Genomic DNA, 14,355 nt, shown 5'->3' on the forward strand with positions numbered 1-14,355 from the left:
AAATCACCCACACACGGTGGCACACAAAGAGCTGCTGGCCCGAGATACTATCAGTAGTGTTCACAGTGACTTTATTTTATCTTCATGGCTTTTATACTTATTTGTTTCCCCACTTTTGTTTGTCATGTATTTGTCCCCTCATCCAGATGCTCCCACCACTACCCCTAAATCCACCACAGCCACCACCACCACCACCATCATCACCACCACCATCTCCTACCCCGAAATAAATCAAGGTACAGTATCACCTTCACGCAACCTGTTTATCTCTGTGTGCTTATGATTGTGTGAGTGTCTGTGTGTGCACTCATGTGCATGCATGCTGCCTTGCTCCCAGTGTGCTGGATCCTTCCCTGTGTATTCCCATTTTTATTCCACAGTGGCAGCTTTATTTAGTCATGATGTTTTTGTCTTTTACCAAGTTATACACTGAAGCCATCATTTAATTAACAGCTAAAACTAATGAGTCTGGGGCTGCAACAGGTATGCATAATCCTCAAAGAAAATGCAGTATTAGGATGTTAATCTTGCGTGTTTTCTTGGCTGTCAGCTCGTCTTATATGATAAGGAGTTGAGCAATCAAACTAGGCACATAGGTTCCTATCTATGTCAGACTTTATGATGAGATCATGTTGCCTAGCAACCAACTAGCAGTGAGCTAAAATTAACCAATTTTGCCAAACCAATCAGGAGTTAAATAAGCCAAACATGGCACGCAGGCACATCCTAAGCCCCCAAAGGTTCTTATCTATGTCAGACTTTATGGCGACATCGTGTTGCCTAGCAACCAACTAGCAGGGAGCTAAAATTAACCAATTTTGCCAAACCAATCAGGAGTTAAATAAGCCAAACTTGGCATACAGGGACATCTTGGGAATGTTCTTATTTACATGAGATATTATGACATCTTCATGTTGAATGGCAACCCATCATAACTCGGCTGTGAAAGCTGTTTGTTGTCGACCCAAATGCAAAGCATGGGAAGCAAAATGAGCATTTAATGCTAATCCATAATACAGGAACTTACTAAAGGATAACCTGAATGTAACCAAACTAAGAACAGAAGACTCAAAGAACAGAGCTAGTAATTAAACCACAAAAAATTATAACCCTACACACACCCTACACCTATACAGAAGCCCAGCCCAAGGAAAACCTAAAATAATGAACATCAAATAATAAGTAAAATGCAAACAGACCACTGGAAAGGAAATAATAAATAACACCATATACACTAAATAAATCATAGTGCTAAATTTCAGAGGGAACAAAAGTTGAACATAAATCACAAAACCACTAACAATGAAGAACTAATCGAAAAATTGAAAACAAGGCTCCTAATCCCAGGGACCACGACACAACCGTGTAGCAATGTGCTAACATGACCCATTTTTCCCGAGATGATCAGGAGTTGAGCAACCACACTTGGCACATAGATACATCTTAGGCCCCTGAAGGTTCCTTTTTATACCAAATATTATTGTCATCATGTTGCCTAGCAACCACCTATCAATAGACTAAAGCGACCCATTTTAGCAGTTATGCTCCGATATCACCTTATAAAAGCATTTTATTATTTCAATTTTACAACAACAGAAATTTATACTGGCAAAAGTTGAATTATGCGTAATATCTTAAGATGCCGTCATGTTAGCTGGCAACCAAGTGCGTTTTTACTTTTGTCTATGTGTAGTTATACCAGAAACACAGAGACGCCAAACAATACTGTAGCATGGGCATGCACTAGTAATATTAGTGAGCTCCAAAAAATATCTGCACCATGGCCAAAACAGATGCTACGCTAGCTCACCCAGAGCTTCTATTCACCGATGAAGAAAGTGAGTTGCAGGGGGCTCGTGAAAGAAATAAGCAGATGTTGTTTTAGAGCCACATTTTGAAAATACAGTATTAATATGCTGTCTTTCTGAGAGCTTTAGTCAGGATGAGACCACGGCAGACTACACTTCGTTGTAATACAAAAGCATCAAGTTGATATGTTGCAATCCGATTTATACAAAAGAAAGAATATTTCCCACAATTTTATTCCCATCTGCAAAAAAGCAAATACTTAAAAAAAATAGAACATCACAATGTGGCTTCTGTTGCCTTGTAATTTTCTGGTGCCATTTTAAAAAAGTGCATCTGATTGTGCCATTTTAAATCTTTCTCTGGCATTAAATAATTTATTCTTAGCAATTGCAGCCTAGAAATGGTAGGGTTGCAATCTGAGGCATTAACATGGCAAATTACAACTCATATACACAAATAAATGCACAAAAGCTCTTTGAAGGGCTGATTAACATAGAAACATTAAATAAAAAAGTAACAGAATTTAGACAACTTCAGCTATATTTTTACTTTGTAAGTATGTGTGCAAGTGAGTGGGTGAAGATGAGTTTTGATGTTCAAAGGGCAAATAGTAGGCCAAGGTTTAGTACCTCATGTTGTTTTGTTGTCAGTGGAAGTAACCAGGTGGTCGTCACTGCTTGTTGTTCCCAAATCGTTCTCAGCAGGGATTCAAAAGAAAAGCCAGGTGCGCAAAAACATGTTGGAAAAGAGTTAATTTTTCAAATTAGACTGCTGCACCACTGTACTTTGCACCATCACAGTAACGTGACACTTCACTATGGCATCAGCTTAATTGGTAAGATGTCAAGAGTTGGTGCAAGCAAACATCTATATGAAGCTGTGAATAATGGTACATAAATAGTGGGATTACTATGACAATTCTGTGAATTTGATGGTTCTGTAGCATTTACTCACTACAGACACACGAGTCGCCTTTTATTTGAAACTCATCTCTCATTCAGGAAGTCAATTATAGATCATACTCTAGGTGGGTTGTGGAAAAAGGCGAACACTAGAGGTGAACAATAACTTGAACATGAGCAGTTGAAAATTAGACCCTTTTGAAATAAGCAAATTTTATCTCACTCTTTCAACAGCAGAACTCGAGGCTATTGTGACTATAAATCTCCAAAGGGTGCAGATAGAAAACATCACTTTATGCCTCGTCTCAGAAATCAGCCTGAGCTCCAAATGCAATCAAAGCCTCTCTGACAGACCGCTCAATTGGAACAAATCTCACAAGGCTGGCAGAAATCACAGGCATTGTGCTTGATTATGCCATCTGATTGGATTAAAGAGAATACCTATCTATGCAGGCTGATTGATAGCTCCTTTGCCTCAGATCAAGGAGTGTGGAGTCTGCTCTGGCCTGTTCTGATTATAGAAGTCCTCAAAGTGAGATCTGTGCTGCTTTGCAAAATAATTATGCTCCTGCTGTGAATAATAGATTTACTTTAAAGGTAAATAATAAGAACCGTAAAAAAATATTTTGCAACCTCTGCTTGCACAAAATGAGCAAATTAGTCAGTGAATTAAAAAAAAGTAGTAACCCAGGCCCTTAATTGCATCTTTGCTCAGTTCGGATCAGTCATGCTAAAACGACAGCTGGATGTAGCCATGCTTTCTTGTTTCTTCAAAACGAGCATCTTGAAGAACATCATTAACTCTGTGATGCTGACTTTAGAGCTCATGCCACTGACGGTAATTTGTAAAGACTGTGGCTGTATGTTAAGGGACATCTCGCGAATTTGTGACTGATTAGAAGTCTCCCAATGGCAAGGAGGAATCACAGTAGGGCTGAAGCCAGTCCCAGCTGTCTCCCAGCTGTGGGCAAGAGTCACGGTACACTCTGGATAGGTTTCTGTGCTTTTGCAGGGGTAAACCAGACCATTCACCCTCAGATTCACACCTATGGCCTATTTAAAGTCACCAGTTAACCTTGGGCAGTGTTGGGCAAGTTACTTTGAAAAAGTAATAAATTACTTCTTCAAAAAAGTAACTGAGTTAGTAACTGAGTTACAAGATTCTAAAAGTAATTAATTACTTGAAAAGTAACTATGGTGTTACTTTAAAAAAAAATGTTTAACCCTCTGGGGTCCAGGGTATAATTGGCCATTTTAACCACTTTTGATGTTTCCTCTACATTTCACCTTTAAAAACTATTTACTTTGCCTTATTTGGTATCATTGTTTTCAGCACAACCTCACGTGTCTGAATTTACAGTTATGTTTTTATTTTGACATACTGTATTAACACAATTGATCTAAAATCAGACAAAAAACATAAAATCCAATTAGAAAAAAGTTATTTTTTACTGTAACAACCACAAATATGTTCAATGAATCATATTTCATAACTTTAAATGCAAATATAAATTGTCAATTTTAAAATTATATGCACAAGTTTTGCAAACAATAAAGTTATTTGCAGCCATTTACCTTTTACCCCTTTTTTAAATAACCATTTCAAACTATTTACAGAACAATCAGCTGTTCTGCATTCAATAAGATGTCACACAAATTATTTGTGCCACTCCAAATATTTCTGTCCACTATAAAGGAGAACATCACAGCCTGATACCTGCAGGTCTGACAGCAGCAGGTGTATCACTCCTGTTTCTACCTGGAGACAGCAGTCGCCTCATTGTTCGGACACACAACACAAAACTATCCACAACACTAACTACACAACACAACACATTAACTACACACTCCAAACACACTAAACATCACAAATCTCTCACATCTCAAAACTCGCTCTCTCTCTTTTTCTGCTGTCTCTCTCTCTGTCTCTCGCTGTCAGTCCTAAAACTTCCCCCTCTTCCTAAACAACCAAATGTCATGTTGCCATATCATTTTTTGATTGGTTGACATGGTGCATTTTTCCACCAACACGAAAGGGCGGGGTTTTGTTTTGTTTTGTTTTTTGGTTTTTTTTGCTCATAAGCAGAGAGTGCTTGCTAGCGCTGTCCTTAGACAGTAAACATGACGAAACTATTGAGGAAAAACAGGCGTATATATTGTTTATCATGACTCTGGTTTTACGTGGCCTATCAACACAATTAAAAACTGGTATATATCAACTTGTTGCTTTGTCATCTTAAAGTGGTCATGTGATTGGCTTACCACGACTACTTTATTCTTCCTCAGTCAAACAGCAGCACTCATGCGATTGTTTTGCCCCAGGTGTTGTGCCAAAAAGTGATCATCTACCAGAAAGTGATTGCCGTCCGCGGGAGCTCACGCAGCTGCTTAAAGCTGTAGCACCCAGATTACTTACAGCTACTTCCGTGCAACTGATGCGGTAAGCTGAAGACAGCTTCAACCGTCTGTTTGTTGAAAAATAGTAACGTGACCACACGGCATTTTCTTGTTAGTAACAGTAACGGCGTTGTAACGATAGGAATAGTAATTAGTTAGATTACTCATTACTGAAAAAAGTAACGCCATTAGTAACGCCGTTTCTTGTAACACCGTTATTCCCATCACTGACATTGGGTGCATGTGCGGGAAGAAATCGGAGAAGCCTGGCAGAAATGGGAAGAACATACAAACGTCACAGTGGGGACATTTTGGTGATTCGTCTGACAGCAACCTGTGTGGTGATTGCATGGACTACATAATGCTTATCGCAATCGTTTTGCTTTAAATCAGGTCACTTATTGATCTCCAGGTGAACTTACTTGATACAAGGAAGGGTAATAAGGAAACATCAAATATCTGCTTTTGTTGCACTGGGATCATTTAAGGGTTTGGGTTTGTTTTTTTTGGTTGACTGTTTGCATGTTGACAACCAGTTTGATTGCCTGATTTTTTTTGTGTCTTATCCTCTTGAATAAGAAATTATTGAGAGATATGATATTGATTGGCAAAACTACACAGTCAAGATCAAAGTTGTATTAAACTAATGTATAACTCTTTGAAAACTATAAATTTATTAAACAGCAAAATGCATTTCATTTTTCATCTTGGAGAAAATACAGCAATTTTCAAAATAGTCAATATGCTGGGTAAGATTTTTATAATTCAATTCCAATTTATTTTCACTAGTCAGATGACCCCCGATGTGAGCAGGCACTTTGGCGACTGCCTTTGACAGGTAGCAACATTCAGCAGAACCAGGTTCAGGGAGGGGAAGTCATCTTAATCAGTCGGGGATGATTGGGGGGAGAAAAGGCACACTGTGGAAGAGAGCCAAAGATGAGTAATAACCAATGATTAAATGCAAAGTGATGTATAAACACAAAATACCTGCTCGGCTAAACTCAAGTCTACTTTCGGTTGTTTCAGTTTCGGTCATTTTCCATTACAACTGAGTATCACATACGCGGTTTGGAGTCATTACAGCAACGCAACAGAAAGTCTCGTGACGTCATTTGTATGCAACACAAGTGCATCACAACAAGGGAGGATGTCGAGGCGATTGTATACCCGCTGCTCAGTCCATGGACCACAATGTTGGGCTTCATAAATTGAGATTTTGATTTTCAAGGAGTCACTCTCATGAGCCATCAAGTGATGCCACTGGCTGGCCAATTGGTGGCATACAGTCTGGTGATGTTACACTTTCAGACTGACTCAGATGGCTTGGGACCCTGGCCGAGTAGGTAGTAAAAAAGTACACGGGACAGGTTACAACCACCTTCTGAAAACTCTAAAACTGAGTCGAGCTGAGGGGAGTAGGAACAGGCTGGAAAAGGGCTAATACAGAGTGAAAAGAGGTGAGTGAAGAAGAAACACTCAGTGGATCATGGAAGGCAGCCTAAGAGAAAGTGAATGTATTGAACTATAAAATTAAGAAAGGTTATGCATGCTTATTATGAAAACTATATACAGTTTTTATACAATTTATAAATAAATATAACATTTATGGTGCAGGTGCATCTACGAGAGAGAATAAAGGGAGTTTTCACTGTTACCTTAGACTCTTAACAAAAGCAGGCTCAGCTGTGATCGCATCATGTTGGGTATTTATGGGTGTGTACATGATTCTAGTTCTCATTTTGCCTTCCACTTTAATGCCACCTCTTAATAAGAAGAAAGAATGTCTGGAGAAAATCACACCCTAAACAGACTCTCACTGAAAAAGAATTATGATCATTGACTGTCTCTGCAGTAAAAAAACAACAACAAAAAAATCTCTGTACAGTATATTGGCAAGTTATTTCAGTCCACGGTGAGCAGAACTTACGTTGAGATGCGTGGGCTTCACCTGATAAAGCCAACCTCACGTCGGCAGGGCCAATATTTTCAGGTTGAAACAACCCACTTATAGTTTCTGCCAGATGTCCTCTCTTTGCTTTCAACTATCAGGGGCATTCCATTATTACTGTGTATATAGATTGAAGGCAGCAGACTCATATGGCCATAATACGCTCTGCCAGTTGATTTCATTTACCCACAGTGTGCCGCACAGATCAGAGACCCACTGCCAAATGAATCTATCAGAGTGGGATTGGATTTTTTTTTTTTTTTTTTTTTTTTTTTTAGCAATTTCCCATTAGAAGGACAGAAAAGAGAACTTTAAAAAATCTGTTAGAGTCCCACCACATGGCTTTTAAGTGCTTGGCAGGGTTTAGAAAGTGACATGGGAAAATGACTAAATTACTGTTTTCACCACTAAATAAATTTCTAAATGGAGATATCTTGCTGACCAACTCCTGCAATTAGGATATAGTAGTCACATGTCATTTTTTATACTTATTAAACCCTTTTCAAGAACTGCTTCTTCTTTTTCAGTAACCTAACTTATTTTCTCTAATGCTTAGCTAGTTGTATTCTTATTGTCAGTGTCAGGGCAGAAGAAAGTTCATAATAATAGTCACGGCCAAGAGAGATGAAAACTGACCTTAAAACCACAAATGCGCTGCTTTATTCAACATTATGATGTCTCCCATCAACAAACTACAGCTAATCTTTGCCTAATTCGATACAGCGACAAATGAATAATTGTTCCTAAGCCAGGAATGAGAAATATGCATAATAAATGTGTACCTACTGCAAATAAAACAATCAGGGGGCAGGGTAGCATTATTTTTAATTGATGAAAGACCGTAAACGGCGCTGACAACCAATTCATTTAACCCACACTATAAACAGAACATACAACAACACCGGCACGGGGAGGGAAAGGAAACAAACATTCATTACATTTGTCAGGGCCTTAAAATACATAAACACCATCTGGTGAAGTGACTTAGAAATTTTATGAATTTAGATGTGCCACCATCTATCCTAACCACTAACACATCCTTACATAGTAATGCACTGTCACATACTAATGTGTGGTATTGTTACCACTTTGTTCAGTTTGAGTTCCTATCCATTTTCAAATTGGAGCCAGCCAGCTATAACTAATTTGATTAAGGTCAATAGCAACACAATAATTGACGTCATGTGATATTAGAGCGCCTCAGTGGAATTATAGTGCTCAGTATCATTGAAAACAACAGTCAGGAGCCCAACATGGCTTCTTAATGCGAGAGTATATTGTCTTTTAGAGGTATTACTGCATTTTATAGTGACCACAAGGAGATGAAGGTTGTAAAGCAGGGCCAGGAGGTAATCAGGTTGCCACAATATCTGAAAAGTATCACCAGCAAACACAGTTTTGCAACCTTTCATATTGCAGCTCCTAAAATAAATGCACGAATTATGTCAATAAATCCTGTATTTCTATTACTGAATTAGTGGTTTTTGTCTAACAGTATTGGACCGAAGCACCTGGGTTTTTTAATCCAGAATCTATAGCCGTGCTATAACGTACAGTACATGGACATAGGTATGTGAAACGAGATGTCAAGAGAGGGGCAGATCTAACTGAATGGCCTGTCAATCACTCGTTTTTAGCCATAGAGCGTATCCTGAATCATCATGCTTTGTAAAACTTGGAATGACCATAATTTACAAAGTAAACTTACTTTTTTTTTTTTTTTTTTTTTCATTATAACCAATACTTTATTGTGAATGTATGAACCAATTAACTGTTAACAATGCCGAAACAAATGGTCATGTCTGTCTATGTGCCTGAAGCTCAATAAGCTGCCGCAGCTGGTGTGAATTGGCCATTGGGAGCACAACGCAGACTTTAATATCTCCCAGGGATTTTTCTGTCTGGTTGCATTTTTGTTGCATCATGTCTCCGAATTACCTCGCCATAAAAAAAACCTTCATTAACCATTATAAAACCAATAAAGACTGAAGAGATGTTTAAAACCTATCCTTTTTTTTTTTTTTTTTTTTTTTTGTTAAACTTACTTAGAGAAGATTCATGGATGAAGTGAAGGAGGGTTAGTGTGACGGAAGAGGGTAATGGAGAATGGAGGATAAGCCACTGCAGCGAGACTAAACTTAAATGGTAAATGAACTGGTTTTTACCTAAATATTGATCCCATAAACTCATGAGAAGCCTTTACTGAGGACAGATCAGACTGGCATTTACCAGAGACTAAAGGACAGGAAGTTGTGGTTCAAATTACAAACAAAGCCCCCAGTTGCCATTTCAAACAAAAAGCAGGTTTAAGGCATTCGAACATTAGCCTCACTTTTCAGACCTGCAAACTACTTACTGTCTGCGTAGCCCATATCATGCTAGAATTCAATAATACTACAATAATACATAGAGAGAAAAAAAACTAACAATCATATGACCCCCTATGAGCAAGCACTTTGGTGACAGTGGGAAGGAAAAACTCCCTTTTAACAGGAAGAAACCTCCGGCAGAACCAGGCTCAGGGAGGGGCGGGGCCATCTGCTGCGACCGGTTGGGGTGAGAGAAGGAAGACAGAATAAAGACATGCTGTGGAAGAGAGACAGAGATCAATAACAAGTGTGATTCAATGCAGAGAGGTCTGTTAGCACATAGTGAGTGAGAAAGGTTTATCCCTAAAAACATTTATTGTAATGCACTTTCACTACTGGGTTAAATTTGTGTCTGTTCCAAGAAGAAGAAAAAACAAGTGACCAGAAACTTAAAAAAATAAATAATAAAGATCACTATAAAACGATTGCACCTCAAACTGACTTTGAAAAGAATTTCCTCCTGGATTTTCCGTTGTTCTCCAGCATTCAACTGTTATTACAGAGCAAAATCTTTTGTTGAAAAGAAAGAGATACAAGTTTCTCTATCAGCAGCGCTCCACGGGGGACGGAAAAGTCTGGGAAATATAGGAAATCACAAACTAAAGCCAGAGTAGAGAAGCCAGGTCAGTGGATCCAACAAAAAAGTAATCTAACAGCCAGCGGGGACACCCAGCAGCATGTTGGCATTTTTCTGTACTGCAGGGTTCCCCCTAATGCATTTCTACCAATATAATTATGATTGGCACGCAGTTATCTCTGCATGTTGAGCTGGATTTCGTGTCACAGTAAGTTACCAAAGGGCTTGTGGGAATCATGACAACTAGTCATGAAGCCATGTCCTCACCATGTCTCTGAATGTCAGCGAGGACAATGCCGATGTCTCAGTTGACCTGAAGCTAGAGATGGTGAAAGAGGGCTGCTGGAAATAGAGGCCGTTCAAAAATGTACAGGCAATCACTCTGCAGCAGACATACTGAATGGTCCCACATGGTTACCACCCACAGTGTAATGAGGTCAGGTTGGCAGGTAGGCAGGTCAGGCTGCCTTTCTGTTGACTGAGGCTTGCAGCGACACAGGCTTCATTTTACATTTGGATGCCAGTGAACACCAGTGCATAAATCTCTTCTCCGGTGGCAGAGATGTTTTGAAAAGAGGCTATTATCATCTTTTGATCTAACCCTTCATAAGATGTGCTCTGATCTGCTGCTGTTGCTATTATACTGGAATGTATAAAATCAAAATAGTCGAGCCAGTCATTTCCCTATTTCCTCCTACTATACAAATACTTTCCCCCCGTGCTCTCTCATAGACTCATGAAGTGTCACCAGTCAATTAAAAAAAATGGGATCATATTCTACAACTCCTTGTTTCTTTCTGTTTTAGGAAAATATAAGGCAGATAATAGTACAGCAGACCTGCCTCCACCTTCTGGTCCTCATAAACATTTTTTTAAAGAAATGAAAAGTCAGCGTAGTGTGACATTTGATTTGGTTTTATTGTTAAGAAACTGTTCATAACAGGTGTAGTCACCACCATAAATACAGAAACCTTAAATAGAAAATTACTCCCTGCTTCTGGGGGCTGCAGCCATGTAGAACATTTACCAAATAGACTGCTGTGAGAGAGACGCTGTAAGGCTGAGATATGCCATTTAAAAGATCCTAAGGACAAATCTGTCCTCCCTGTTGGCTTTAAAAGAGACAAACTAGGAGACACTTGAGTCAAATGTGTTGCTGGATGGAAGAATGCAACAGTCAGCTGTTAGGAGACATGCATCTTCACTCACTATCATAGTAAATATGTAGGTTCATTTATGCTGTCTTTCTTCTCCGTGTCAGAGCCTGGATTTGGATTTTGAATTTCTTCACCAACAGTCAGCAAAAATGCTTCTGCGACACTTACCAGAGTCTAAAAAGGTGTTCCAGAAGCCACCGGAGATGATCAGAGTACGAGGCATCAGGCATTTAAACCTGAGTCTTTACCAACAACAGACTGATTCTGGAAAAAGTTTGAATCAGCTTATGTCCTCTGCTTCTCAGTCGCCTGTTTTTGCTAAATAAAATAAACTCACTGGTCCCTGAAAATAACCATGTCTTAAGATTGCCAACATTTTCCACTACCAGAGATTTTTGCAGCTGTCTACCTGTATGACATTTTACCTAAAATGAGCATTTTTCAGACCTTCTTCGTGCCTATTTTGAGATGCCAGCATTTCCAGAGAGATTTGCACTGCATTTTTATTAAAAAAAAACAAAAAAAAACACCCTGCAATAATACTTACACACACTAAGCTATTTAAACTTTTACCTATCTCCATGTGAATGTGACTCAAACACCATAAATATCAGAGCATGTAATGTGTAAGTTTACAGGGTTTTTTGCCCCTACAACACTATACATAATGTGATAAGCATGATATTTGTTCACTGCTCTGGCGAGACGAACAGACGCTGTTGCTGATAATGCAGACACTCCTGACTGAGCCGTAAATACAGACGCAATGTGGTGACTGCAATTCAAAAAAGATTTTCAAATTCATTTTTGAGCACAGCCACCACTTTTAAAACAAATTTGATCAAATGTGACTGCTGATCGTGTACTTGTCTCTTTCCATTATCCAGATAGGAGCTTGGCCTTGTTAGCCTGAAAAAACTGCCAAGTAGCACGACTTGCTTCGTGAAAGACTTTTCTAAGGTCTGCTAATACTTGTCAACAATCCTTTTGGAACTCAGACAACATCAAAATAACTATTGTGCAACTGTAAATACCACTGCCCAAACACTCACAATTAGTGAAATAGGATCCTGCTTGTCATATTTACGCCAGGGTATTGTTTTATACCTCCTAATTCCTGTGGAAAGCAGTGTCATTCTGTCAACATATAACAGTGTAAACCTAATTGTCACTTCAGAACTAATACAGCATCCTTTTGGTATGACAGGATTCTGTAATCAGGATCAAGCAAGTTTATTGTGTGGGGATTTTACGCTTTCGTTTGTTTGTTTGCGGCACAAAATGAGATAGCTGGGTAATGCACGTCCACATTTAACAGTCTACCTTACTAATCTGGCTCAAAGAATTTCTCTATATACAGCATCCAATTGCAAAAAAGCACTATTTTGGTCACTTCTGTGGCTCATACTAAGGGCTGTAACTTCACCAAATATGCATTGTCAGTCTAATCCCTGGCCCAGGGCGTTATTTAGCACTGACATGTCTCAACTACTCAAGGAGAACGGATCCTTTGAGACTTCAGTAACTCTAAGACGGACTCACCTTGTGAAATTGCTCCCTGTATCATAGCTTCTGGCAGCAGAGGTGAGGTGTGGCATTGGTCTATTGTTCCCTGCACATTAGCACCGAGCACAAATCTCTAACTTGCAATAACATCTATCTGTATCAACGCCTTACAGGCCCTGTCACATGTCCCTGCAGAGAGAAAAGACCAAAGAATTGGAAGTGACACACGGGAACAAAACTGTCCTGCTTCAGAATAATCGGCTTTTCATAGTCAAGGAGGGCCTAAACTTTATTGTAGGGTTACTTCCACCACACGAGCACTTCATATGCGGATCATTCGCAGAGCGGATACGGAGTAGAACTTATCTTTTGATTGGCTACACCTGCGATGGACCTCTATAGTCGAAGTGAGACACAGAATGCACATAATTTCATTGATTATTATAAACGGCCAGTGTCTCAGGATGCTCTCTACAAATGGTCCACATGTAGTATGTTAGACATAGAGAAGATGTTAGGGGTACGTTCTGAAATCAAAACCCAAAAATAATATATGAGTAAGACTACAAATCTTCTCAAATGTAACACACTGAACCTTTTAAAACACACTGCAGTTGACATAGTTAAAGACATGTAACTGGTAGTTTAAATGAGAGTGAACTGTTTGTTTTCGTCTCACCAATTATACAGTGGGGTGTAGCAGTCTGCTGTGTGCACTGAAGCTACACCAGCTTTGGCTGTGATTTGTCTCTGTTTTACACATTGGTCTAATGTAAAAGCAACCTAATCAAAGCAGCCAGCGTTGCTAAATGCACTGAGTTGATGGATCTCAAATGGCTTAAGTCATTGAAATATTATAAATCTCCAGCTATCAACTAAACTTAATAAGCCATGTGAAATGTCTGTATTTACTTAACCAAGAGCTACGCATAATATACACTGTAAATATAATTTTCCTGTGAAATTCTATTAGTTACCATGATGCCACCACATTTTTCGAAGTTGGATAATGCAGATAATGTTCAAATTTGATAACGTTTTTTCCTCTCGAGCTACAGTGCTGCTGAACAAAATGGTGAAGTAGTCATGCTTGATAGCAAACGCTGCACAGCAGGGCAGGTGTAACATCTATTGAGACAGCGCTTGTCAGTTTATCTAACAGCATCTGAAATCCTCTGACGGCAGACTCAAGGATGTGCAGCAGCTGATAATTTATATAGCGTTTTCCACAAAAAGAAGAAAAAAACTGCAAGCTGACACTCATCAGTCCAAGTTTTACACAGTCCCGGTCAAGATCATTTTAGCTGGATTTACTAGTAGTGGAGCTAAAATGTAAGGTCGCCACTCTCACGAATACCAACTACAGGAAAGTGCATTTAAATTTAAAACCTGGTGTTGAAAAAGCCTAAAGTGATAAGAGTTGGCTGGTGATAATTTGGCTGCTGTATCTCATTCAATGCAGAGTTATTTCAGCAATGAATTCTGTTACTTTGTTTCTGCTTTACTTAACTATTTGCCATATGAAACATTGCCTTCATAAAGTGCTGGTGAAATGTTTTCCAAGTCACAAACTGATACATCAAGACGGCTGCACAATTATTTCCCCTCGATAGTCTTTCATTTCTGCACACCAAAGCTGCCAACAGCACACGATAATAGTCTCTTCCATATCTCCTCGAGCAGTAGC

The 14,355-nt window shown here is 39.1% G+C and overlaps 1 protein-coding gene across 5 annotated transcripts in view; it reads left to right on the forward strand.

Annotated features, from left to right (window-relative positions):
- cadm1a (cell adhesion molecule 1a) overlaps positions 1–14,355 on the forward strand; it is a 471,740-nt gene that overhangs the window by 413,887 nt on the left and 43,498 nt on the right. For 3 of the 5 annotated variants that reach the window (XM_085470932.1, XM_085470933.1, XM_085470934.1), the window contains one exon: positions 147–236. The exons of the other annotated variants lie outside the window; for them this stretch is intronic. In XM_085470932.1, the coding sequence (XP_085327058.1) occupies positions 147–236 (90 nt within the window). The remainder of the gene's footprint in view (positions 1–146; positions 237–14,355) is intronic. 5 annotated transcript variants of the gene reach the window in all.

The sequence above is a fragment of the Copadichromis virginalis genome, linkage group LG10, assembly GCF_057382275.1.
Source record: "Copadichromis virginalis isolate Kocher_CV1m ecotype Utaka linkage group LG10, C_Virginalis_male_GT1.1, whole genome shotgun sequence".
Lineage (NCBI taxonomy): Eukaryota > Metazoa > Chordata > Actinopteri > Cichliformes > Cichlidae > Copadichromis > Copadichromis virginalis.